General features: G+C 48.0%; 2 protein-coding genes and 1 non-coding gene across 3 annotated transcripts; 1 reads left to right on the top strand and 2 right to left on the bottom strand.

Moving 5' to 3' along the window:
• Positions 1 to 394: 394 nt before the first annotated feature.
• TRNAS-UGA (transfer RNA serine (anticodon UGA)) lies at positions 395 to 476 on the bottom strand. Its single transcript has one exon. It is a non-coding gene; the product is annotated as a tRNA-Ser (tRNA).
• Positions 477 to 7,255: 6,779 nt separating this feature from the next.
• Positions 7,256 to 18,404, top strand: LOC130574635 (myeloperoxidase-like). Its single transcript, XM_057367970.1, has 13 exons — positions 7,256 to 7,360; positions 8,042 to 8,135; positions 8,958 to 9,133; positions 9,725 to 9,848; positions 10,862 to 10,991; positions 11,855 to 12,055; positions 12,149 to 12,464; positions 13,840 to 14,000; positions 14,406 to 14,658; positions 15,893 to 16,063; positions 16,861 to 17,098; positions 17,549 to 17,812; positions 18,401 to 18,404. Exons 1-13 carry the CDS (start codon positions 7,264 to 7,266, stop codon positions 18,402 to 18,404), a joined length of 2,229 nt encoding a protein of 742 aa, XP_057223953.1. The 5' UTR covers positions 7,256 to 7,263.
• Positions 18,405 to 20,762: 2,358 nt separating this feature from the next.
• LOC130574609 (1-acyl-sn-glycerol-3-phosphate acyltransferase alpha-like) lies at positions 20,763 to 26,541 on the bottom strand. The gene is given in 7 exon segments (XM_057367934.1): positions 20,763 to 21,450; positions 23,310 to 23,382; positions 23,857 to 23,952; positions 24,175 to 24,350; positions 24,759 to 24,892; positions 26,202 to 26,428; positions 26,430 to 26,541. Coding segments are annotated over 7 exon segments (894 nt in total). The 5' UTR covers positions 26,472 to 26,541; the 3' UTR covers positions 20,763 to 21,304.
• Between the last annotated feature and the right edge of the window lie 704 nt (positions 26,542 to 27,245).

Raw genomic sequence — 27,245 nt, forward strand, 5'->3', positions numbered from 1 at the left:
AGCTGCAGGGGTCTGGGTGACACATTGTTAGAAAGCAGGGTGACACAATTCTAGGGAGCAGTGTGATGCATCTGTAGGGAGTATGATGACAGGAGGTAGAAAGCAGGGTGACACATATACAGGGAGCAGTGTGACACAGCTGTAGGGAAACGGGTGTCACATCCATAGGGAACAGGGTCACATGGCTCTGTGGGGCAGGGGGACATGCTACTGCAGGATTTCTTCCTGTCATAAGAAGAGGTGCAGGGCTGCTCCCCTGAACACTCTTCTGACCATCTCCTAAAGCTAAAGAGTCCCTGGAGGACAGGGTCAGGGTGTCCTTTGTGGGGGACACCACTCTGTGTCTGTCTGTCCCTCTCGGGGCCAGGAGGACACGGCCTGACAGTAAAACTCGCGCTGTGAGCAGGATTTGAACCTGCGCAGGGAAACCCTATTGGATTTCAAGTCCAACGCCTTCACCACTCGGCCATCACAGCAGCTTGTGCAGAGCGGGTCTGCAGGAGCCCCTGGCTGTCACCCTGCCCGGGGACACAGCAGGACCCGGTCCCACCCTGGCCGTGGATTCTGCTGCCCCTGCTGCACACCCAGCTCGGGGACTGCTGTTCCTGCTGCCACCTGCCCTGCACGGAGCATCCCAGCMGTGCTGGGAATGGAACTGGGCACTGGCCTCAATGTCAGCACAGATGGCATGGGCAATGGACGTGGTGGCAGGTCTGTGTCCYGTCTCATCTCTTTGTATGCAACAGGAAACTTGTCCCAGGATGATTGTCCCCAGTCTCCTTTTCTAGCCTGGGAACATCCCAGCCTTCTCTGTGCCCTCTTCCCACAGGATCCCTATTTTTGCCTCTGTGACAGCATGTCCAGAGATGACTCTCGGAGGCAGCCTGAGGCATGGACCCAGCAGGTTATGTCCTGCCACTGGGAGATGTTCCAGGCTTGTGTGCTTCTCACCGGGCTGCTGCCTGCATTTGGGCTTTTGGGGATTTGGAGAAAGGAGGATAACGTGGCTGTTGAGAGGAAATCCTTGCTGAGCAAGGTCCGGTCATGACTTGACCTATCCTTTGAAGCATAAATCCATTTTGGAGGGCAGTCCTAGAAGCACTGTCCTTGGTTTGTATGGGAGCTGGCTTTGGGGCCTCATCCTAGGGCATCCAAAGCCTACCCTGTGTTCCTGGAGTTGTGTTCAAGAACTGTGCATGTGCTCCCCTATGTCACTGGCACTCCATGCCTCTTCCATGGGGATTTATCAGCAGGAGCCTGCACATTACCAGAAACCARAATGGAGTCTGGAGTGGTCTACCATGACATCGAAAGGATGGGAGGGTCCAGACCCCAATGGAAGGATCTGGAGAGAACCAGAGTGGGAACAGTGGGACCTGGAAAGCAGTGGCACTGTAACAAAGGAGGCTGGAGGAGACCAGACCTGAAAAGGGAGGTCTGATGGGGTTAGGAGGGTGAAAAATGTGGTCTGGAAAACACCAACAGAAGGGTCCAGAGGAGATTGCAAAACACCATTACCCCTTAACTGTTTCTGCAGCCTGGCTGAACTCACACTTTCATGGCACTGGTCAGAATTGCCCCAATATTTCTCTGAATCTTTCATCTTGTTGATTTTTTTCCTTATCTAATCTTGTRTTGGCAGTGAACACCTATTTTCATCTACAATTCTTGTGATATTTACAGACAAAACAATCTTGCCTGATAAAAAGAACATGATGTGCTTACAGAAAAACCTGAGTTCAACAGAGAGCTGACAGCTCTTGTCTTGTAACAAATGGCACTTTGCAGTATTACGCAGTAGAGAAAACCACAAGGTGTGTCTGCCATGGGGCAGAGCTTCTTCCTCAAGGAAATGTTCAGACTCCAGTTTTCACCCTTTGATTTTCCAAGTTCCAGAAAGCAATAACAGTCCCGACTGAACGCCAGCTTTGCTGGACCCAGCACACATCACTCACCACTCCTGAGTTGAGGGAATGGCCTCAAGARTTGCCAGGGGAGGTTTAGGCTGGATATTAGGAAAAATTCCTTCACTGAAAGGGTGGTCAGGCACTCTATAGAACAAGTTGTCCAGGGCAGTGGTAGAGTCACCATCCTTGGAAGCTCTCAAAAAGCATGTAGATGTGGCACCTGGGGACATGGGTTAGGCGTGGCCATGGGGCAGTGCTGTGGGAATGGTTGGATTCAATGGTCTAAAAACTCCTTAAAAGGRTTTTTCCAGGCTAAATGATTCAGTGGTTGCTTGATTCACTGTTCCCTCCCTTCACTTGATGCAATGTTAAAAATACCATAAAACATCACTTCACTGGTTGCAATGTGATGGCATAGAATGATCCAGCAGAGCCTTGGAATACCAGGGAACATCTGCAAGCTCTGTCCATAGAGGCATTCCTTCCCAGGGTTAAGCATTGAATCAAGCCACAAAATCTGTGATCATTTTCTGCTTCCATTCACATATTCAGCCTCTTTAGAATTTAGTCTGCAGTCCAGGAAAAAGTGTTCATGGCAGTGGATGRCTCCCATATCTCCCAGCTGTGGGGCAGTGAAAAGTGTACTGGGGACTAAAGCTTCTTCCACTCTCTCTTTGCTCAAATAAATCTCTGGAGTGTTTGCACCCATATATCCTCCTAGTGGCTTTCCAGGGGCCTGACAACTGCTTCTGCTGTGTCCCATTTTCCAGATAAGATAGGAGCTGATTCCAGAGAAGGAAGATACATGGAAATTGGAGAAATCCTCCTCCTGTGTGGTCTCTTCTAGTCCTGTGAGCCCCCTCTCCAGAGAAGCCATCTCCCACTTTTCCAACCTGAGCATGGCTTTGCAGTCTGGAACAGAGGTGATGGCAAGGATGGAAGAAAGATTTGCTAAAGGATGGGGCAGGCAGCAGTTTGGCTCATGAGAAGGRGCTGAAGGTTTTATTCTGGGGGTTTGGTCCTTGGGAAGGCAGGATTGTTGTTCTTAGGGAAGAAGTGTTTTACCTGGAGTCCCATTTGGGCCTTGCAAGATGAGCGTTTTCCATGGATGGATGTGCAGAAAGTCACAGATGCCTTTCCATGGCTTTCCAGCCCTGGACACTGTGCAGGCTGCTCACAGGGGRTGTGGAAGGAGCCACCATGAAGCCTGACCTCGCTGGTATCTCCCCAGGCTCTTGGGYTCACCTGGAGCACCTCCTGTGGCTGAGAAGTATCTCCATGCCAGGTGGGGAGATGCAGACAGGAGGCTTCATAGCCTTGGGTGTAATCTTTAAAGGAGAGCTTCCAAAAGAGGTGATAATGYCACTCCTGGATGTCCACAGGGCTGGAGACACCCCAGAACACCTCAGTGATGCTGTGATGCCCCCTCCTGAGCATTCCTTGCTGTTGCTGTCACTCCCCTTATCCATAAAGGGTTAAAGTTCTCTTTTAGTGCTGCAGTCTTTCTATTTTTAAAGCTGGATAATCTGATTTTATTAAATGTCACCCCAGAGCTGCTGGGAATTTTTCCTCCTCTACTTGCCCTAGAGTTTCTGTGCTGCAGTCTATCACTTCTCACTTTTATCTGTTTCATCCTGCTCACTCCATCCCTTTATCAGCTCTGCCCTTCATCTATTGGAGCAGAAGATGCACTGGATACAGTTCTGTAAATTTGTGCCGTAGACAAGGACAGCCTGGCTCATACAGGCTGTTGGCTCTCAGTTTATAAGTAAATCCACAGTTTGAAATATAACAAAAAWACACCACTGGTAGATGAAGAGGAAACTTTGTATGTTTGAAGTTGTACCTAAATTAAGTCCTTAATSACTATTAAACTTGAGACATCGTGGTTCACACCTGGGATTTAAATGTATCTSTGTCATCCAAGGCCAAGTTAAATGGGGCTAGAGCAATCTGATCTAGTGGAAAGTGTACCTGCCCATGGGATGGGGTGGGATGARATGGCCTTTAAGGTGCTTTCCAACCCAAACCAGTYRGGGATTATGTGATTCTGTGTTTCTGGGATTCTGGGATGCTGTGATTTCTATGAAAACAAAGCTGAAAAAGCTTGCAGGAATACCAGAGGTATTGGAAATAGGAAATAGAAATGCAGTAATGAACTTTTTCTTTTGTTTGTGTTGCTGGAATTTAATGACCTAGTTCCTGCTGCTAGTGCTTAGCAAACACCACAGTGGTTTAGATAGCTCTGGGTTTATACTGGGATTTACAGGTGATGATCTGCAGCTTGAACAGGACCAAGAAGTAATGTTAGCAATATCAAGAGCCTGARAGAGAAGAAATCTGCATCTTCTCAAGATAGGAGATGTCTGCTGCGTGGTCAGATAACCAATAGATAATTATTGCCCTGGTTGCCTGGATGTCTTGGCACTTTGCTGACTGTACATCAGCCTTGGTGAGCAGGATACCCTGGTTTCTCTGGAAACTCCAAGGGGTGCACTGAAACACCAGAAATCCCAGTTGGAGGTGACATGGGAATCACCCTGGAAACTCCACTAGCATCACCTGAGCTGGGACTGAGGTCCYTTCCCAGCARTGGTGCCAGTGACCTCGCTTGACTCCCCACACCCCTCACACTTCCCCAGTCAGACTTCAGGTTTCCTCACCAGCTCAACCCCAKGCTTCCCACAGCAGAGTCACRGAGGTCTGGATGTTCAAAMYAATTTAATCTATTATTATTTTAATAACAGCTCGAGTTGGTGCCCCTGAGCAGGCATCCAAACAAAGGAAATCTTGGCCTTTTTTACCCCTCCAGTCCAAGCGTGGGAAGGTCTGGAATCATCAGCTCCTGCCACATCTCTGAGCGTCMCTCCCCTGGCTGCAGACAGGTCCCTGTTACCCTCTGCTGGGAAGGGGCCTCAGTCCCAGCTCAGGTGGGGCCACTGGGACTGCCACGGTGGCTTCTGGATGGTCAGACAGGGAAGTTTCCATTCACTAATGCCACAAACACAAAAGAAGTAGCAAAGCCACCCAGCAGGTATCTGGATTTCTACCTACGCACATTTTGCAGGGAAAGTTGGAGAGATAAGGTGGAACACCTGGCAGGATGATCAGAGTCCCTCTGGTGCCAGGGGCCACTGCTTTGGCTTCAACTTCTTTTTAGGGGAGAAATATTGACTTTGCATTTTCAGTTTCTGAAAACCTGGCCATCACACTTTTTTTTTTTTTCCCCCAGATCTAAAATGACACAGTTTTGGTAGCAGTTTCCTTTATCATATATGCTTTTCTTTTATTTATTTTGGGTTAATAAGAGCTGTGAAAATATTTAAACAGTGGGAAGGATTGGCTCCCTAATCCTGGGAGGTTTACAAGGCTGATTGATGCCAAGAAAATTCAGCATTGTCTTCAGCCTCACCAATGTTCAAAGGATTATTTCTACTACCTTCCTCTTAGTCCACTAAAGAACAATCTTTTTTCCTCCTGCACATCATGGAATTATAGAATTGGGTTGGAAGGGACCACRAATCTCACTCAGTGCCMCCCCTACCATGGCAGGGACMCCTCCCACTGTCCCAGGCTGCTCCCAGCCCCAATGTCCAGCCTGGCCTTGGGCACTGCCAGGGATCCAGGGGCAGCCACAGCTKCTCTGGGCACCCTGTGCCAGGGCSTCCCCACCCTCAMAGGGAGGAATTCCCTCCTAACCATCAGTCATAATTCACATTGAAGTGAATTATATCACCTGGCCCAAGACTTTGTTTCTTTCTGAGCATTGGCACAGATTTGATTTTGGGATTGTCCGTATTTCTGTCCATGTGATTTTGCTGGAGACAGCTTGATCCTGCTCTGTGCAACTGCCTTGTTCCTTGTCCAATCTGTCATCCCCAATAACCAGCAGTTATCTTACAAGGATTTCCAAATCCCTGATGGGACACAACTTTGGTTTTCATCGATGCAAATAGTGGCAGGCCCACCATTCACACATGCTGTATGTGGAGCTCGGGATGCTCCATAAATGCATGTTGGCAAAATGATCCATTTCTGGCTTCCCAAACCAGAAGCTCACAGAAATATCAACTGACAAGGAAGAAGCAGCCAAATTCCACCATCATCTTTTACCATCATAAAGTTAAGCGTATCTCTTTCACTTGCAGGAAAGCAATGTGCGTTTTCATTCTTCTTTTACTGATTTTTCAAGAAGGAAGTCAGAAGGAATGAAGAAGTGTGCACTTTCTAGATTATTCCAGGAAAGCAAACCAGCAGGTATTTCCTCTTGGCTCAATCTGGTCCCGCTTTTTGGCCACACCTGCCTTAGACCCGGCTAATTTCTGCCCTGGTGCAGGTATATAAAGGACCGGCTTTTTCCCAGCCTTGCCAGTGCTGCAGAGATGGCAGGTAAGATCAGTGCATTCTCATTTTATACCTGTATTTGATATATCTGGCATGGATATTGGTGCATTCCATGGATGAGCCCCAGGAGATGGGAGGCAGGGTGGAATGTTGGGAATGTTGGTTGTCCTTTATTCCTCCCCTGATGTGTATTTAATTTATTGTGAGAAGTGACAAAAGACAGCATTTCTGCCTCATGCAGAAATATCGTGCAACATAACATTGCAAGGTATAATCTGCTTTCACTCCCCAGGAAGATGGTCCAAGAATTTCTRTGGATTGTAAATGTAAGATAACCTCTCCCACTGTGAAAAATCTGCTAGTTCTTCCATATTTGGTCTCTGTCTTGTTCTAAATAGTTAAAATGTTGACTAAATTACTTAAAATAGATCTAGCAGCAGTCTTTGGGCTAAAACTTTCTGTTCAGGGAAGGTGCTGTGCCACATGGGAGACACTGGTGGAACAGATCACATCCATTTCTGCTGTTAATGTGAAACAGGAATAAAAATTAATTTCAGGGAGCAACAGGAGGACTGGCAAGGGTTAGGGTTAGGTTCAAGGATTATTGATGGATGTGGCAGCTCATTTTGTTCTGCATCAAGACAGAGGAGGCAGAGAGGGATGTGTGGGACCAGGCTCCTTTCCACCAGCTGCTTGTGGACATTCCCAAAGTCAGGACAATGGAACACCTCCCGCTTCCAACTCACCTTCCAAATATTTTCCATCACWGAGGCTGCACTGTACTTGTCTGCCTGTTCCTTGGCAGTGCCCAGCCCAGTTTGYTGAAGGTCCCACCCCTCAGAGATGTCCCTGTGTCCTGCAAACACCCACAGCTGCAGCCCAAGCCCGAGTCCCTCCAACAAATCCAGACAGAGGGCAGTTTGATTTTATTCCTGGGTCCTGAAAGACATATGGAAAACAAATGTGTCAGTCTGTTCTGACCCTTCAGTGAAGCCCTGCCCATCGGGGGTTTATGCTGCATTTCCCTCTAGGCACAAACCCAAGGATGGCTCTCCTGGGATCCATCATCACTCTCTGTGCAGTCGGAGCAATGGGCTCCTCAGGGAATGGTAAGTTCCTGCTTGTCTTTTGGCTGCTRCTGTGCTGGAAATGGTGTGAACAGAAATCCAGTCTACTTAGACACAGCTCCAATAAAGAATTGAAATATCCTGTAGATTGATCCACTAACAATRAAGTTGAAAAGTGAGAAATTTGCCTAAGGAAACTCCCTATTTAATCAACAGCTTTTTCACGCATAAATCATCCTTTTATGGCAGGGAATCTGGGGCAGAGATTGTATCTTTGGCTTCTTCCATGCACTTCTCACAGGGAATTATCGCTGGGGAGTGTCTGGAGTACCAGATGAGGCTGAGGGAACTGGGAGGGCTTGGCCTGGAGAAAAGGAGGCTCAGGGGGSACCTTCTGGCTCTGCACAACTCCCTGACAGGAGGGGACAGCCAGGTGAGGGTCAAGCTGCTCCCAGGGTACAAGGGACAGGAGGAGAGGAAGTGGCCTCAAATTGTGCCAGAGGTTTTGATTGGATATTGGGGAAAATTCCTTCATGGAAAGGATTGGGAAGCATTGGAACAGGCTTCCCAGGGCAGTGGTGGAGTCACCATCCCTAGAAGTGTTCAAAAAACCTGTGGTTGTGGCAGCTGGGGACATGGTTTAGCAGAGGACAAAGCTCCTGGTGTACATTATAATTAAGAATCCTCAATTTCTGTTTTTTCTTATTTTATATTTTTAAGCAGAGACCTCAGTGGTGCTGTCAGATTCATMTCTCCGGAACATCATTACCGAGGCCAAGCAGTTGGTAGACACAGCATATTTACGGGCCAGAAAAAGGTGAGTTCTTCCTGTCTGAGGGCCCCCGATATTTTAAATCAATAAGATTAAATATATATGTATTTTCTCTGTTTTCCAATGCATATTTATTATGGAGAAACCTTAGTGCCAGGGCTCTCTGTCATAGCTGCAGGGATCCTTTTGCCCAGTTTGGCTGGATCCTGGTCCTGGAGCCACCAACCCTGACCCCGAGTGTTGTTCCTCACCTACACTGTTGTGGACACTTCTCACTGGTCCACAGTGGTTCAGACATGCTGGACACATGTGAATCCTCTCCTGGCCGGCAGAGTTCTGCCCCTCTCTGGATGAACTGGAGTTGTGCAGTTGGACACCCTGTCCCAAACAAGTGCCAGTGGAGTCAGAACCCAGGAATCTTCTGTRATTGTCCCAAAAGGCTAGTTCCAGGCAGTGGGATGATTTGGGATGGAGTCTCTCTCCACCCATCCTACAAAATTAGCAAGACAGAGTTATGGGATCAGAGAGAGATGGAACAGGAGTGAGATTGTCCCTCTGTTCACARGATACACCTTGCAACATAATACAAGTAAAATTTTATCCTGTCACAGTTCATAGATCTGGGTTTCCACATGATAGAACAAAATTTATTGTGACAAGGAAGTACTCCAGGCTTGAAGTAGGGGATTACAGTGATTTGTTTGCCAAAACCACCTGAGCTGACGTGCTGATGTGCAGACAGCTGGTCCTACTGGGCAGGGCCTGCCTGTGACCCTGCAGTGTTTCAGAGCTAATTACACCCAGCCCAGCRTGACAGAGGAGCTCTGATTTCAGAGAAGGTTCTTCATGGAGCTCTTCTATGTTCAGCTTAAAGAGAAAACTGGAGGAAAAGATTGTCAACCCSATGGATTTCCTGAAGCACCTAAAGGATCCTGTAGGAAGAACCAGATCTGCAGTTCGAGCTGCTGATTACTTGGAAACTACTTTGAAAATCCTCAAAAGGAGGCTTCACCTCTCTGGGGAACAGAGTTTCAATGTTACAGGTAAAGTGGTTTAGACCAAAATGTCTTACAAAGGGTTAAGAGCAGTAAATGTGCCACAGCAGGTGGCAGAGAGCAGCTCTGCCATGACCTAAATAACCAGGGATAAAACCCTTCCCCAACAGGGGAATAAATTTTAAKGATGCTCAGAGATAGACCAGACCCCTGGGTGTTTTATTCATCATCTTTGAGAGTGCATCTYTCCTATCCTTGATAAAACCAGCCTAACAATACCTGGGACACACGTGGGACAAAAACCACTGAAAACCTTCCATCTTCCACTTCTGCTACTCACACCTGGGTTGTACCACTTTGCAAATTCATTGCTTTGTTTCCAGCTGGTGTAAAACCTTCCTGGCGTTAATGGTTGCCACGTTCCTTGGAAAGCTGTTCCATGCCCACCCAATTTCCCTAGGCCAGAGGGGAAAGCTGATCCACAAAAGGATTAAGGCACCAAATTAACAATTCCAATCCAGATGTTCTATATCCACAGCTGTGATTCAGCTGTCTCAAATGCTGACTCAGAACACTGAGAAGATAAAACAGCAAAAGAAGAGTAGGATCAGATGTTACTTTATGAGATTTCTCTTGCAGATCTCCTCAGCAGGACACAGAAGGAGATGATTTCCAAGGGCACTGGCTGTGACTACCAGACTCGTTCTGTTAAATGCCCAGAGAGAGACTTTTACCGGACCATTACTGGGGAGTGCAACAACAGGTAGGATTTGTGTGTGGACAGGGAGAGTCTCAAGCCTGCATTCTGACTAAGGGTAGATGATTTGTGAAAGTGCCTTTTGACAGGGCAAGAAGAGTGAAATGCTCATTTTAATGAGCCTGTAACAGAGGATTCATTTCCACCTTTGCTTGGAACTAAAAAGATCTAATTTCTTGAAAATCTCAGATTTGAGTCCACTGCCCTTTATGAACTGCTTTGGATGAAGGAAAGGACTTATTGGGGTGTGGGCAGGTATGAAGTTGAGGAAATTTTGGGGCTAYGACTCAGCCTCTCATTTTGCTGGAGCCTACAGGAAATCACCCCTCCACTCTTCCATAGGGATAATATTCATTTCCCCAGCTGATACAGATAACATTCTGTTATTGATATATCTGTGTGATGAGTAAAGATAGGAATGAAATAGATCTTTAATTCCTAGGTCTTCCAACTCTGTGTATTTTATGTCCTTCATCTGAGAAAATTAGCTCTTCAGCTTTTTGCACACAGTTTCCCTCTAGGTTCAAAGCTGGGATCAAACATTTATTTTCTTGTTTGCTTTTTTTGGGGAGCATAAAATGACCCAATTCCTACTCTGACAGTGGCAGTCAAGGCTCCCCGTCCTACTGTGCAGCTCCAGCCCCCAAATCTGACTGGGATTTGCCTTCAATGTTCACCTGGCATGAAACAGATGTGATGACATAGCACAGATCTGCATCAGTGTGCAGGGAGCTCACACTTGTTGGGCTGTTCCAGTCAGTCTGTTCCCATGGACTTCAGGGTTTCCAGCCCCACAAGGACAGCAGTGTCTGTCTGCCCGGGCACCTTTTTTTTAAAAAAAAAGTTATTTTTTCTTTGCAGTAATAACCTTGGTATAATTTGTTTGTTGGTGTTTTCTCACTCTCAACCCTGTTACCAGAGTGCGCAGACACAAAGTAAAGGGCTGCAAAATGCTGGTTTGTACGAGGCTATCGATGTTTGAAAAAATAACAGAAGCTGTTTTTCTGGTGATGCTGCAGAAATCGCTCCCACCTGGGCTCCTCKAACCGTGCCTTTGCTCGCTGGCTGCCAGCCGTGTACGAGGATGGAGTGTCTGTTCCCAGAGGAGCAAGTGAAGGAAAGCRCTACAATGGATTCCCACTCCCCCTGGTGAGTGCTGTCATCCTGACCCAGCCGTGATGCCCTCGCTGCACCCATCAAGAAGGAAGCAGTGGCAACATCTAGAGTGTCAATTGCTCTGTCTTTGATCTCAGGAGCTGAATTGAGGCTGCTTTCCCACAACTGAGTTATGGCTTGGATTAGTTATTTTTGTGTTGGAGACAGATGTGAGCAAAAAAGTTGTGGATGTTTCCCTAAGCAGTTTCTGAAGTGTCCCAAGGATTGTTGCTGTCAGTGTGTCCAAGGACGCCAGGAGGTTTGTGCAAAGGCTTGGCAGTTCCTCTGGATGTGCACAAGCAAATTTCAGCTAGAACAGGCTTTCCATGAAGCCGGCTTTGGCTGAAGAACTACTGGAGTCTACTTTTACAGCAGATTGGATAGAGCTGGGGAATGGCATGGAGCTGTTTAATGCCATAATTAACTCTTAGGAGCTTATCTAGGGYCATCTTGTGCATGATCTATCACTACCTGAAAGGAGTAGGTGGGGGTTGGCCTCTTCTCCAAGGGAACAAGTGAYAGGACAAGAGGAAATGGCCTCAAATTRTGCTAGGGGAGGTTCAGGATATTAGGAAAAAYGTCTTCACTGAAATAGTGGTTAAACATTGGAGCAGAACCTCCAGGCAGTGGAAGAGTCACTCTGTGGAGGTGTTCAAAGAACAGGTAGATGTGGCACTTCTCCTCACTATGGTTTATTGGGAATGGGGCTACTCGGTTGAAGGCTGATGAACTCAGAGGTCTTTTCTTATCTTCATGATTCTCTCATTCCAAGATCTCACAGTAGGTGTCCAAGAGAGGAGCAAATCCACCATGGCAGAGACAGTCATGTGAGACATTTTCATTTTGGTTTCCCGCAGGTTCGAAAAGTGTCCAACGAAATTGCTCACACAGCCAATGAGGACATCACTGCAGACCGGCAGCTCTCGCTGGTCTTCATGCACTGGGGCCAGTGGGTCAACCACGACATCGACTTGGCCCCAGCCAGTGGGGAAGGAGCCAGCCTGGAGCTCCAGTGCCACACCAGTTGTGCCTTCAAGCCCCCCTGCTTCCCTATCAAGGTACGCTAACTCTCACCCACCCCACACTCTSTTATGGCAGCAAAAATAAAACCACGGGACTCTCTGAGGCATCACCTCACTSGTTTGCTTTAGTTCCCCCCCGACGACCCGCGGATGCTGAGCTCTGACACCTGCATGCCGTTCGTCCAGTCGGCCTCGGTGTGCACCCCCGCCACGTTCACCCGGGAGCAGCTCAACGCCGCCACCTCCTTCATCGACGCCAGCACCGTCTACGGCAGCGACGACTCGCTGGCCAGGAGCCTGAGGAATCTCAGCAGCCAGCTGGGGCTGATGGCCATCAACCAGCGATTCACGGACGCGGGGCTGGGATTGCTGCCCTTCGAGAACACAACGCACAGTGTGTGCGTTCTCACCAACAGGAGCGCCAACATCCCCTGCTTTAAAGCAGGTAAGTGCAGCTGGGAAAATGTTTTCAGCGGGCCATAAAGTCAAAAAGGGTCAAATATCTCYTTATAAGATCCTTGTGRGTCCCTTCCAAAAGGGAATATTCTGTGATTCTGYGATATTTGAATGAGGCGCTTCAAGGCATGAGTGTGTATGGTGACAGACAGACATGCTCCCCCCAACTAGAAAAGAAAATATAATCAAGAAAAAAATTATTATTAAACTAAAATAATTTTAATTTCCCAGCAGGATTACAGCAAATTCTTCTCCCTTTACAAAGTATTTTCAAAGGCAGGAGAAACTTTCAATAGAATTATCACCAGTGCTTGAAACCTCTTAGGGACTTTTTTTTTTCCTACCTAGAATTCTCCATTCATGAATTGAGTGTGAATTGTCAGCCTGTCAGCACTGACAGGCTGRGAAAGTTGGGTCTGTTCAGCCTGGAGAAGAGGAGGTTGTGTGGAGACCTCACAGCACCTTCCAGGGTCTGAAGGRGCTCCAGGGAAGCTGGAGAGGGATCCTGCATCAGGAATTGGAGTGGGAGGATAAGGGGGAATGGCTTCACAGTGAAAGAGAGCCCATTAGATTAGACATACAGAAGAAATTGTTCCYTGTGAGGGTGRTGGGGCCCTGGYACAGGGTACCCAGAGAAACTGTGKCTGCCTCAGCCCTGGAAGTGTCCAAGGCCAGGTTKGCAGGGGATTGGAGCACCCTGGGACAGTGGGAGGTTGAAATGAGATGTGCTTTAAGGTCCCTTCCATTTTATGATTCAGTTTTCAGCCCAATCAATACTAACAATTAAACACTTAAGCAATTTAGTTAATTGATTAATTAACTAACCCACCCTACATCAGAAGAAAAGTCTTAAAGTTTACCTGAAATTTAAAGAAACTGAGGAGAAACACAGAGCTTATTCAAATTGGAATATATTATGCATCATAGGCATAGTAAAAAAAACCAAAAACATAATAAACGTGAAGTTTGCAAAAATCAATCATAAGAATAAAGTGTTCCCATTTCCTTATTCTCTGCACTTGAGAAGAGCTCCTTCCTGAGTGAGGAGATGCTCAGTGCTTTTCCATCATCTCACAGAGGGTCTTCACTGGGTCTCCTCCAGTTTTCATAGAATCCCAGAATAATTTGGGTTGGAAGGATCCTTAAAGACCATCCTGTTCCACCCCTGCCGTGGGCAGGGTCACCTTCCACTATCCCAGGTTGCTCCAAGCCCTGTCCAACTTGGCTTTGGACACTTCAGAGGTGAGGCAGCCACAGCATTATTGCCAGAAATGTCACCATTTGTTACTTGTCTGTCCTAATACAGAAACCTGCCTCTAAAATTGAAACTAATGAACAAAATTCCTAAAATATTTTCATTTTAGGTGACAAACGGGTGACAGAAAACCTGGGACTGTCTGCAATGCACACTCTCTTTGTCCGAGAGCACAATCGCCTGGCTATGGAGCTGAGGAATTTAAATCCTCACTGGGATGGGGAAAAGCTGTACCAGGAGAGTAGAAAGATTGTCATTGCCATAAACCAGGTACTGATCACTGCTCACTGTTTCTCATTCACACACTTAGGAATGTTTTTTCCTCCAGGCAAAATTAGGAAAGCCATGGTTTGCCAGATCAGTGGAGGTATTCGTGGGAGTTGGAAATTGTGAATGAGGATGGTAGATCTGAGACAGCATGGATATCCAGAGTATTTTATGMATCATGTTACCAATTTATAAATAATTTATTATATTTAATGTAAAAATTATTTATTGTATAAAATAATTTCAGATTTTAAAAGAATTTAATCTATTATGCCAAATTCATTCCACTGCTATGGGTCCTTTTTTGGATGATCTTAATGAATGCTGCTGCAGAGAGTCCACATTCCTGCTCTGCACTTTGATGGAATTTCTGCTGCTGGTAATTTGCTGTCTCTTGTGCTYTTTCAGATCATAACATACAGAGATTACATCCCCCTCCTGCTGGCCAAGGAGACCAGCAAGTGGATCCCYCTGTACAGAGGTTACAATGACAGGGTGGATCCCAGGGCCTCAAACGTTTTTTCCCTGGCTTTCCGATTCGGCCATACATCCGTGCAGCCTTTTGTGTCCCGGCTGAATGAGAGCTTTCAGCCTTTGGGGTCCTTCTCCCATGTCCCTCTGCATCTGACTTTTTGTGCTCCGTGGAGGATTGTAATGGAAGGTAAGAACATGGGGCAGTGGTCCTGGTCTGGTCCTGAGGTGGAGGTCAGCTGGTCAGGCACATGGAATTACAGAATCCCAGAATTATGTGGGCTGGTAAAGATCTCCAAGTGCRTCAAGTCCAACCTGTGCCTGATCTCCACCTTATCACCCAGCCCAGAGCACTGAGCACCATSTCCAGTCATTCCTTGGTCACCAAGATCCGATGGTGGGAGTGTTCTGCATCCATTCAGATYGTGCAGCTGCTCCTGCTGCTCCAGGAGGCAGGAGACTCCCCATGCCAGATGTCARTCCACCAAAATCTACAGGTCTTATATCCCCCTGTAATCAGGAGAGATGGAKGGAGGGAGTTTAATTAAGCTAAAGCAGCATTGTTCCTTCCTAGAGGTGCCCATCCCTCTTCCTGGCTCAAACTGGAGTTGTGAGGTCYTGTTATTACACAGCTGAGATCTCCAGACAGGAGGAAGACAAATGTCTCTTCCAAAATGTRTTGTTTATCTAATGGTGAAGAATATAATTACACATGAGCAGCCAATTTTCCTGTGTTTTGCTCGTATTGTCTTCTTAATTGCTATGAAAAAGACATGGACAATCAGACATTAATTAATCCCATCATTTCATTTAATGTTCTAATAAATATCTGCCAATTAATATATAAGGGAACTATAAATCAAATCCATTGCAAAAGTTAAAACCTTGAACAGACCCCAGGGACCAGGACATGCTGGAGACTGGAAGGCTGAGGAGCAGACTTGGAAAGGGACTGGTGGAGAGCAAGTGCATTTAGGGCTGTGGAAGAACAGGCTGAGGGATGGGGAGGGATAAGGAATTCMGTTATTGTGTGAGGCCTCATCTCCTGGCACATGCAGAACTGTACAGATTCATACAGGTACCACTGTGAGGGTGGTGAGGCCCTGGCACARGGTACCCAGAGAAGCTGTGGCTTCCCCTGGATCYCTGGMAGTGTCCAAGGTCAGGTTTGACAGGGCTTGGAGCAACCTGGGACAGTGGAAGGGGCCCCTGTCCATGGTAGAGGATGGAATGGAATGAGGTTTAAGGTCCCTTCCAAGCCAAACTATTCTGGGATTCTGTGATTCTACAGACACTGTTGAAATAAAAATATGAGATGGAAAACCCCACCCAGCCCAGAGCAGACTGTTTCAGCTGCATGGAAGGGACMTTCAAAGCTGCAGCTTGGCACAAAAATATCTTTCCTTGATTTGCGATGGCTGCAGGAGGCATCGACCCACTGATCCGGGGCATGGTGGTGGATCATGCAAAGCTCATGAAACAGAACCAGCTGCTYGTTGAGGAGCTCCAGAACCACCTCTTTGAACAGACAGAGGTGATGGGTYTGGATCTRGGAGCCATGAACATGCAACGGGGAAGAGACCAYGGCCTTCCAGGTAAGGAGACACAAGTCCACACTCCTGTGAACAAGACGTTTTCTTCTTCCGCTGCTGATTCCATAATTAACTAAGTTTTTTCTATACTAATGGGAAGAAACAGTACCTTGATTTGAGGGTCAAGGATGGACAGACAGTCAAGCTCAGGGAATAAAAGGTCTCTGTATTTTACAAATCTTTTTATGAGACATTTATAACAGGAACAAAAGGCTTGGAAATCCAAGATGATATTTGGGATAATGTAAGAAARAGGGTGAGAGATACTGGTGTATTGYGAAGAGAGAGWRTGTKTGGTACARAAGATACAGATGCAAGTGACCAAATTCAGCTTTCACATAGGTTTGGACAGGTCCTCTGGGTTTTYTTCTTTGCCCATCAATCTTGTCTTGTGTCCCAGACAAGCTGGAATTCTGCAGAAGTGACTTACACCCACTGGGACTGCCCTGGGTGCTGGACAGCTGGTGCTGTTGAGTTAAACACAACCAAATTTCCTCTTTTCTAAGAATTTGATCCTAGAAATTTTGCCTCTCAAAGCTGCAAGGACTGATGCATTCACCTTCAGCAGCAGAAAGATGTAACCAACAGGATGAGCTGTTGTCATGAAGACAACCCAAACTGTTAGTTTAGTGTGTACATATAAAAAGGAGCTTTAAAAATGTGGCATTTTTTGGACTGCCTGGACAATAGCGCTTTCCAGGTCCTTTATTGCCATGAGAATAAGCAGGCAGCGTTCATGGGCCAAGAACTGTGAAGATGTTATGGAGGATGGTGGTCATCTGCTTCTCCTGCTCTTGCAGGTTACAATGCCTGGAGGGGCTTCTGTGGKCTCTCCCAACCCCAAACTTTAGAAGAATTATCAGAGGTACTTGGCAATCCCAAACTGGCCAAGAAGTTCATGGATGTGTATGGAACACCRTACAATATCGACCTCTGGATCGGGGCAGTGGCAGAGCCCGTGGTGCCCCAGGGCAGAGTTGGGCCCCTCCTGTCCTGCATCATTGGCACCCAGTTCAGGAACCTGCGTGATGGGGACAGGTGAGAGACACATTCCCTGGGGCATTTTTTAGGGGGAAATGCTGACATTTCCTGTGACACACTGATCCAAGCCATCTCCAGCWCTCCAGTGAGTGTTCCCAGCAAGGCTCACCCCTTGATTTTAGTCCAGTTGCCAAAGAACTCTTTTTTGCAGCCCATTCCTCCAGGTTTATGTGGCTGAGGAGCACCAGCTCCAGACCATGGAGGATCTGCTGTGGTCTCTGCCTGACGTGCTGTTGCTCTCAGGAGAGGATAAATCACTGCACGCCTGCAGCCTGCTGATGCTGTGTGGGAGAGGCAGGCTCTCTGCTCTGACAGAATCCAGATATGGCCAYACCAGAGACACCTTCTCCAAAGGGGTGTTCATCCAAGCACAGACTCACCTTGGTCAGGTTCTCATCTCAGAGAGTAACCAGAGATTATAAACTGCTTCTGAAAATATCATTGCAGATTCTGGTGGGAGAATCCAGGAGTTTTCACTCCAYGGCAGTTGCAAGCGCTGAGAAAAATCTCAGTGTCGAGGGTGATCTGTGACAATACTCATATCAAAAAGATACCCAGAGATGTGTTCAAGATCAACACTTACCCTGAGGACTTCGTTGATTGCCRAGAGATCGACGTGCTTGACCTCTCACCCTGGAAAGATGATCCTGAGAGTGCCAGAAAAGGTACCAGTGGTCTGAGGTCTGTCAAAAATGATAAATGTGCTATGAGGTCTCTTCTATGCCTAAAAAAAAATGAATTAAGGTTTCCACAGTGACTCTGCCCCACAAAAGACAACGACTGTCCATTCAGCCACACTCAGACACACACACAGAGGCAAAGGTGCTGTTAGGTGGGTCTCAAAGCAATCCATCATTTTCATCATCCCTTTTTCCCTGCCTCTTCCTTTCAGGCAGATGGGAAATCCCTGAAAATCCAGTCAATTCTGGRCCTTGTGAATGTATCCTCTAAAGACCTTATTCCAGGACAACCATAGTCTTTCCTCACAAGGACAGGTGTCCATCGAAACTCAACTAGAATTAGCCTAACTGCTCCAAGTTCCTGCTCTCCCCTCACCTTCCCCAAAACTTTATATGAGTTTAAGGTGTACCTGGAGCAGTTTTGACATCGTATGGCCTCACACATGATCAAAGGTTGTGATGTACCCCASTAAAACAGTGTTTTTGAGAGATATGGATACTCAGTGTCCTATTGAAACACTTCTGACAAGGGCTCTCCCAGCTGRAATAATGTGGGAGAACAGAGACTTGCAGAATGGACTGGTATGGATCCTTTTTCCTTCTGTCAACCCATTTGTAGATGACCACAGCACCCGGGGATCACCTACACTGTCCTTCTGCAAGGCACAGACCACAAAGCATTTCCATGCAGTTCCTCTATTGAGTTTGAGTAACTGTTTGAGGGAAACACTGTTGTTTAAGACAGATATCTGCACTTAAAGGCTAAATTATGGTGGCTTCATCCCATTCTTCAGGATCTGAGTTTAGCTGAACTTTAATCTATGGAGTTTTTTTCATTTCTTTTTTAATCATGGTCTTATGGACACTAAAGTGAGCTGAGTTGAGATGCTTCCTGTGGCTCCTTTCTCACTAGGTTTGGAGGAAGTCAAAGTATTTGTGTAACTCAGAAAGAGTGAAATTCCAGGGCCAAAAGCAGATGCTAGAAGCTTAACCTTTCCAAATGGCAAGAAGCTGCCCCCCAACCACTCATTCTAAGGCTGGAAGCACCATGTTGTCTCAGAGGTGCAAGGATACAGGGATGACAAAAAGATGGAGAAAAATGGTGTGTCCAGGAAAGATTTTCTGCCTCTCAACAACCTTTTCTGCTTCATTGACAGTTTCTAATCCTACTAATCAGACCAGMGTTGGAAACCCCTAACGGTGGCACTGAGTTGCTCCTGGGAAACTCCTGCCTGGACATCAGGCTCTGCCGGCTGCTGGTGACAGAACATCAGCACGTGGTTGGGGGAACCCAAATCTTGAGCTCCAGAGGGGAGATCAAGACTATGTCATCTGTTTATCTTTTGCAATGTATTTTTTTATATCACTTACTTCTAAAAGCTTCCAGTAATGTAAGTCTTCAGATGGGAGGGCAATGATATTTTATTTTCTTTCACCCTAAAAAATTGATCAGAGGATTTATGACTCTCCAGAACTGTAATTATGACAATATTTTTAACTTCCCATCCTGAATGGGTGTCAAACCTGCAGGCTGGCATGCTTGCATTGCAGAATCAAACTCTTTATTCTTTGTCCCTGCTCAGAAATTGGAATGTTCATATAACCTTCATTCACATTTTCCCAATCTCCTGGTTTTGCACAAGAGAAGCCGTCCAGGCTGCTTCTAACCAGCAGTGAGATTTCAGCCTTTGAAGACACTGGAGCACGGCAGCTGCGTCTTGAAGCCTTGAGACAAGTTTTATTTAAATCCCACAGTGAAGCTGTGTGTTTTGGGTGTTCTGGGCAGTAATAAAACATCCTGTGCACTCACCTACAGCTGCCATCAATGACAGGCTGGGGCAGAAACACGCCTGGGGTGGGGTTGAACAAGAGCCCAGGTGTGCTGTGCCAGCCACAGTGTGACCAGCAGGACCAGGGCAGTGACCGTCCCCTGTGCTGGCACTGCTGAGGCCCCACCTCAAATCCTGTGTTTGGTTTTGGGTCTCTCACTCCAAGAAAGACATTGAGGGGTGGAGCGTGTCCAGAGCAGGGAACAGAGCTGGGAAGGGTCTGGAGCCCCAGRARYGGCTGAGGGAGCTGGGAAAGGGGCTCAGCCTGGAGCAAAGGAGGCTCCGGGGGGAGCTCTTGTGGCTCTGCACAACTCCCTGACAGGAGGGGGCAGCCGGGGGGGTCGGGCTCTGCTCCCAGGGAACAGGGACAGGAGGAGAGGGAACGGCCTCAGGCTGGGCCAGGGGGGGACACCAGCAGGAATTTCTCCGTGGAAAGGGAGGTCAGGCACTGGAAGGTGCTCAGGGAGATGGTGGAGTCCCCATCCCTGGAGATGTCCAAGGAAGGACTGGATGTGGCACCCAGAGCTCTGGTTTGGTTGAGAAGGCGAGGATCAGTCACAGGTTGGACTCAATGACCCTGGAGGGCTTTTCCAACCTAAATAATTCTGTGAATTTGTGTAAGTCAAACCTGTGTCCAAAATATTCTTTGGCTCTGCTTCATAGCTAAACATACCAGCACAAAAAACCAAATCATATCACAGCTGATGGGCATCCTCTGACAGAGGAGGCAKCACAGAACCAGGCCAGACTCAGAAATCAGGAGCTGCAGCTGCCAGAGTGTGTTTGAGTTGAAAGTTATACAGGTTGTGTTAAAAATCGTGAGGTTATCATAGAATCATCATAGAATTGCAGAACCAGTAAGGCTGGAAAAGCTCTACAAGATCACTGAGTCTATTAACCCATCCCAGCCAGGTCCACTACTAAACCACATCCCTAAGCACCAGATCTGCACATCTTTGGAACACTTCCAGGGATGGTGATTCTGTCTGGGCATGGCAAGGATGTTAGGCAGCTTATTCCTGCTGTTTGCCTCGGGTTTCTGAGTCCCCAGTCATGTCCCTCTCGCACTTCCAAGATCTGCCCAACCACTGAAAGCAAAATCTTCCTCAGCTTAAAAGGGTGGCTAAATATCACAAAGAAACCACCAAGCCCTGCAGACACACGTAAGGTCTTTAATTCCCCTCTCCCAAAGCTCTTAGTTTCTCTTGTGGCAGAGGTACCTCCCAAATCCTCCCCATGGAAGAGGAAGGAAACAGTGCCTTCTCCTGTGTTTTAGGGGAATGTGGAAGCCCTCAAACCCCAAGGCAGCCACTTCCCTGGCAGGATGATCACAGGCTTGGGATCAAGGCCTCCACCTTGTTGGCTCTGAACAGCAAAAGATGAATAAAAGCAAGCAGCGATGATCACAGGAAGGGCCCAGCTCAGCCTGGGCTCCAGCTGGAGACACGTTCCCAGGGTTGTGATGACACAGAAATGTCCAGCTGCCCACCATGTGTCTGTCCCCATGGGTGGCACAGTTCTCTGGGAGGAATGTGCAACATTCCCCTTGGAAGCTTCTCTCCTTGGTGGATGTTTTGCCTGTCTCCAGTGTGTCAGTGCTGCAGTCCACAGCTGTCTCTGCTGCCAGACCTTCCCGTGGCTGCCATGGCCTCCCCTCAGCTGTGGCACAGAGCTGGAGCTGGCAGATGGAATTGCTAATGGGAAGCTCCGTTGGCCATTCCCGATATCCCCTGGTAGGTGGAGACCATGGAGTCACGGATCTGCGCCGTCAGCTTGGGAACATCATCAGGGCCCAGCCCGAGCGTCTCCACTTCTGGAAGGATCTGGATGATCATCTTTCCTGGAAGAGGGTGAGAGAGAGGGAAAAAAATATGTGAGTGTTATAGAAGAGCAGGAGAAGGTAGAGCAGGAGGGTTGATGCCAACCAAGGAAATGCCCTCATTCCCATGCCCAGTGGTGTGGGAGCACAGCCACATCCCAAATGCACACAGCAGAAACCCAACCCAGGCTTTTCCTACCCACAGAGATCACAAGAAGCATAAACATGGAAACAGGTGAATTTCTCCTCAAACACAATGCAATGTTTCATATAGGATGAATTTTCACAGTGGAAAGATCTCAGGCTCTGTCTAGACCACGGCAAAGAGAAGATGTTTAATACAAGAAATTCAAACTGGCTATGCTCTGTCTATGTATACCAAATTCAGCAGGGTCCCTCCTTCCACAAACACACTTTGGGAAGAGGAAAATTATGCCTGGCATTCCCTGGTATGCCAGATTTCTCTGGAAAAGCACCTAAGCAATGGMCTGGTGTAAACTGGAAGAACACACTGGGGAGCTGCCATCATGCTCTTCTGTTCTGGCACCCAGAGTCCCTGTTTTGGCCAGCAGAGACAAGACAGTGCCTGCACAGACGGGAACCTGGGGATCAGGGGAGTGCCTGTGATGTGTTGTAATTTTCTTGCATGTCTTCACACATGTGGCTGGAACGAGATCCAGCAGTGCCAGAGGCAGAGCCAAGGGAAGGAGACAAAACAAGCCCCGGTAAAACTTCCAGGTAGGAAAAGTGGCAAAGTATAAGAAAAGCAAACTGGGGTTCTTTCTTCAGCAGTGAAAGTCGAGCCTATTTAACAGCCATTTGAAAAAGGGCTCAGAGATCAGCTGAGCATGAAATTAGTTAACCATGGATTCCCAGGGCGACTGAAGTTGTATAAAGGCAAATGTACATGAAACTGCAAAAAGCCTCTCCTAAAAAGCTCAGGGAATTTCTGGAATCTCCATCCTTGGAGTTGATACAAACTTTTCTGGACCAGTCGCAAAGCAAACTCATCTGTCTTCAGAACTAGCCTGGCTTAAAGAAAAAGATTCAGCTTCTTCAGAGATCACTCCCCAGGACATTACTCTCTGATTTCCCAGAGCAGGGATGTGAAGAGGAGGGAGTAGGCTGGAAAAATCCCTGCTCATGGCTCTATTGACGCTCAGGTGAGGCAACACTTACAGATACAAAAGACTTTTGTGCATGAACAGGGAGAGGATAAATGCAGCAGGTGAAAGATGGCTGCTAACAGGCAATTCAGTGTTTATCATTTGCACCACTCTCTCTCCCAGGTGTCTGCTGCGAGGGAATGACTACACCCGGGCACAACAATGGGAGGAATGAACATTTCAGATGCAAATCCTCTCCTTAGGGTTSGCCTGGGAAAGTGTGGGAAGTGGCAAAAGCCCATTTTAAGGTGGGTGGCAGCAAAGGGAGCAAAGCAACAGGATGGGTTACTTTTCTCAGTTGGAAATTGTAACATTTTTTTCTGCATTTTCCTTCTGAAGCCCAAGACTTGTGTCATTTTTGCCCATAAAATTTTATCAGTGTTGAGTAGAAATGTTTGCTGCCTTAAATGTTTCCCAGCTATTCATGCACCTGCAGATCCAAGGGCGCCATGGGGGGTCAAGGGAAGGACCTGCCCCAGGACTCTGCTACTTCTGCAAGTTCTCTTGGATTGGTACTGGACAAACAGTGAGAAATCCAAGGGGAGAGGAAAAAGTGATGCCTGAAATGTCCCATTTCCTCCCAAGAAGACAGAAACTGCTGTTTTCTGGGTGCCATCTCCACATTACGTGTGGTCCTCTGCCCACCCCTCCATGGCTCCAAGGACTGAGCTGGCACCACCACCCAGCCCATTCTCTGCCCCAGGTCATCCTCACCTGGTGTAAATCTCTTCTCCTTCTGGTTGTAGAAGTTGCTGTAGGAAGACAGCACGACAGGAATAATGGGGACCTGGAGGAGAGGCAGTCTACAGTGAGTATACACACCTCCTCATCCTTCCCCCAAAATTCAACTCRTATTTTCAGGTGAATCCTGCACCTTGCTGATAATTATCACCATCAGTGTCACAGCACACACCCCCAGGGTTATTTGGATATTTAGATAAATCATTTAACTGTATCACATTAACATGTCCTCACTACTGAGTTTTGTATTTTTCACTCTGTATTTAGGCCAACAATTGTGGACTGTCAAATTAGTATCTACAGAGGCCAACTTAGCAGAAACTTCCCTGTGCAGGTCCAGGGCTCTTGTCAAGGTCCCCCCACTTTTTCCCAAGCTGTAACAAAAGTTACAACCTGCAGACCCCGAGGGCTCCTGGATGTGTGCTCCATCCATAGGGAAGCCAGGGACCAGGATCCTGGTTTGCTGGTGGACCACAGCAGGCAAACCAGAGTCCAGGGRCAGGAGGAAGGTGGGTCTCACCTGGGCTTTCACAGCCAGCAGGAAGGCCCCACGTTTGAAGGGCAGCATGGAGTCACCATGGTTGCGAGTTCCTTCAGGGAAGATCAAGACACGGAGCTGCGGGAGGGAGAAGACACTGAGGTGGCAGGACCTGGAGGCACAATCCTAAACCCCTGCACAGGGATGGTGCCCCAGGGCTGTGCTCCTGGCCGCTCCATGGACACACAACACACTGATGCTCTCCCCCTGTTCTGCCCAGTGCCCAGACCAAAGATCTCTTTCCACCCACATCCAGATTCCTGCTTTCCAGCGGCTCCTCACAGGACTCTCCCCACTCACGTTGTCCTTGTGCAGGGACTGTGCCACCTCTGTCAGGGTGCTGATGGACTCCTCCCTCCTCTTGCGGTCGATGAAGATGACCCCCGCGAGCCAGCAGGCCAGGCCGAAGGTGCCCATGTACAGAATCTCCTTCTTGGCGATGGGCACGCAGCGCCTCGGCAATATCTCCAGCATCACTGCCAGGGGACAGCAAGGACACAACAAGTTGTCATCTGCACYCAGGGTCCCTCTAGATTCTGGACTATAGCCCCCTGCTGTGAGAGATGAGATGCCTGAAGCTTCATAGGATCCCTTGGGAATTCTGGGGCTCTTCAGACCATCCACCCAGGACTGTCACTGAAGGAGAGCAGTTGTGAGAGGGCCGTGATCAGCCGACAGTTTTGTCCCTATTCCCTGGGAAAGGGTGAAGCTGATGTAGCCTGTAAATACCTCTGATTCCCTGGAGATCAGCCCTGGCTYGGGGCTGGCTGGTGAAGGACTCTGGAGCAGCCACTCCCACCCCTCTGCCCTGGCACCTGGGACTCTGTTTGACCCATCCCTACAAACACCCGGGGCCAGGAGCAGGAGGCAGCATCGCCACATACCCATGATGTCAAGGGAGGTCTGGTGATTCAGCACCAGGACATAAGGTTTCTTAGTCCTGAGGTTCTCCTTGCCCTTCACCACTATCTGAATGCCAAAGATGTATTTGAGTGGCAGGACCAGTGTGCGAATATACCTGGAAAAGAGGAGTGGAAATTAGCCAAAGAGATGATGAAATTTGGGACTAAACACTGCATCCAAACCAGCCCATCCCACACACTRCTTCTGCCTGTTTCCCACGATCCAGATTTGACTGTGACTTGGASGAGAACAATCAGTATCCTCTGCAGCTAATTAATTAATTACAGAAGAAAAATACACCTTGCTTGAGGCTTCCCTCAAGCCATGCGTGACTAATGACCCAGCAACTGCACCTCCAGAAATTCCACGGATCAACCAAATATTAGACAATATCCAAATTCACAGCACAACTTTGTACTCTGCTTCYCCGCCCACCTTGCTGGGTTGGGAGCACAGGCTGCAATAAATCTGTGCCTAACTCTGCTGGCTGTGGAAAGAGAGGGGTTTGCCTGTGAGTGCCATAAAGCTGCAATGCTGGGACCCCTATTTTAAGAGAAATTGGTAAAGTAAAATAAATAAAATTAATAAAAATTGTCTTAAAATTCCCCAGGTGCCTTAAAATTCAGGCACCAAAGCCAAGAAGTGAAGAGAATTTCTCAAAGCAAAAGGCTGATGCCCACTTAGGAGGTATGAATTCCCACTGAAGCATAAAATGGAATAGTAAATCCTGTCCCTGCAGCACTTCAGGAGGCTTCAAGCACTGTGWTGCCATGTAGCAGAGTCAGCTTCTCATTCCCGCTCAGCCCAGGYTCCCGATTCCCACCACCACTGATCCTGGACACCCCACGCAGCCTCCAGGTGAGTCTACAGCCTCGGGAGTCTGAATCTGGAAAGATGGGTTGGGCAGCAATGGGATGGGCTGGGGGAATGCCAGATCTGACACTGAGGTGATGGGGACACAAGTGCCTGTGCAGGTGCCAGCACTGCACTGTGGTGGTGTCTCAGGTGGGCACTGTCTCAGAGCAGAGAATGCAAAGAGCACCTGGAGTGACTTTCTGAACACAACTTAGAAAGGGAATGCTCAGCCATGGGAAGAAGGGRAATACAGCTCCAAAACCTTTGGATAAAAGACCTTTAACAAAAATAGCAATATGCATTACATCAGGTTGTTGGCATTACCTGCTTTGGTAAATCTATGTCACCTTTTACACCCTTTGCTTCCATAATTTGTTATTCTTTTTATCAACCCCAAACGAGTATTGAAACCCACATTTCTCTGAATTACAGAGTCTGTCATCTCCCCACTCCAATATACAACTGATCCCTCCCCACCACAGCACRCACCCAGGACCCTCCAAATCAAAGCACTTTGCAGAGCGGACTCTGTCAATGCTCAGAGCAGAAAGGAGCCACAGACAACTCACATCATGTTCTCTACGTTACGTCCACGAGGAATACTGAGGATGGTAACCCCGATGCCTATGGTGAAGAGCCACAACTTATAGAAGGTCATCTTGCAGAAGAATCTGAACGCAGGTTTCAGCTGGTAGAGGACTAGAAAGGCGATGAACAGACAGGTAAAGGGGTAGTGAAGCAGGAAAAGCTCCATCCTTCCAGTCCGGAGCGTGTTGAGCAGAGCAGTGAAGGAGTCACGAGCAGCCGGTGATGTAGAGCAGAGGTGAGACTCCCTCCATCAGCTCCGTGTGGGTGGTGCAAAGCTGGAATGAGGTTTGGGAGCCAGGCTTGAGCCGGGCTGTGCTCCCTGCTGGCAGCTGCACTCACCGAGGGAAGCCGGTTTAGCAAGGGCACTGCAGGAGGGGCTGGATGGCAGCAGGGGCAAACWGCAGCAAAGCTGTCCATGTGCAGGGGCTGGGGGCTGGCAGTGCTTGGAGAGCCCCTGAAGGGGGCTCTGGAAATAGGAACCCTGGGGGATTTTAAGACAATCATCTCTAATGGGAAGGAGCAGGATCTATCATCCAGCACAAACCCTGCGCGGAGGAGCTGTGGCTGCCCCTGGATCCCTGAAAGAGTCCAAGGCCAGGCTGGATGGGGCTTGGAGCAACCTGGGATAATGAAAGTTGTCCCTGTCCATGGCAGGGGGTGGGACTGGATGGTATTTAAGTCCCTTTCAAGCCAAACCAATCCATGGTCCCATGATTCTGTGACTCCAGGCTGTCTCTCTCTGTGCAAATACAGATTTCACCAAGTGAGCTGGCTTCAAGATGTCCAGGAAATCAGAAATCAGTATTTTGGAGGGGAGAAAGAGAAAAGCAGTGATCCAGCAGCCAGACCCTGCCSCATACATCCAGGCACTGGAGGGACCAAGCTGAGCAGCTGGACATTCCCCAGGTAGAGTGGGAAAAGGGGGGAAAGTGCCCCAAGTCTAGACAAAAAGATAAAGCAAGAGTAGCTACTCCCAATATTTTCCTGGCCAGAGGAAGGTGCATGTTCAGACAGTGTCTGCTGAG

The sequence above is a fragment of the Malurus melanocephalus genome, unplaced genomic scaffold (assembly GCF_030028575.1).
Source record: "Malurus melanocephalus ecotype Western Australia unplaced genomic scaffold, MMel_1.1 scaffold_86, whole genome shotgun sequence".
NCBI lineage: Eukaryota > Metazoa > Chordata > Aves > Passeriformes > Maluridae > Malurus > Malurus melanocephalus.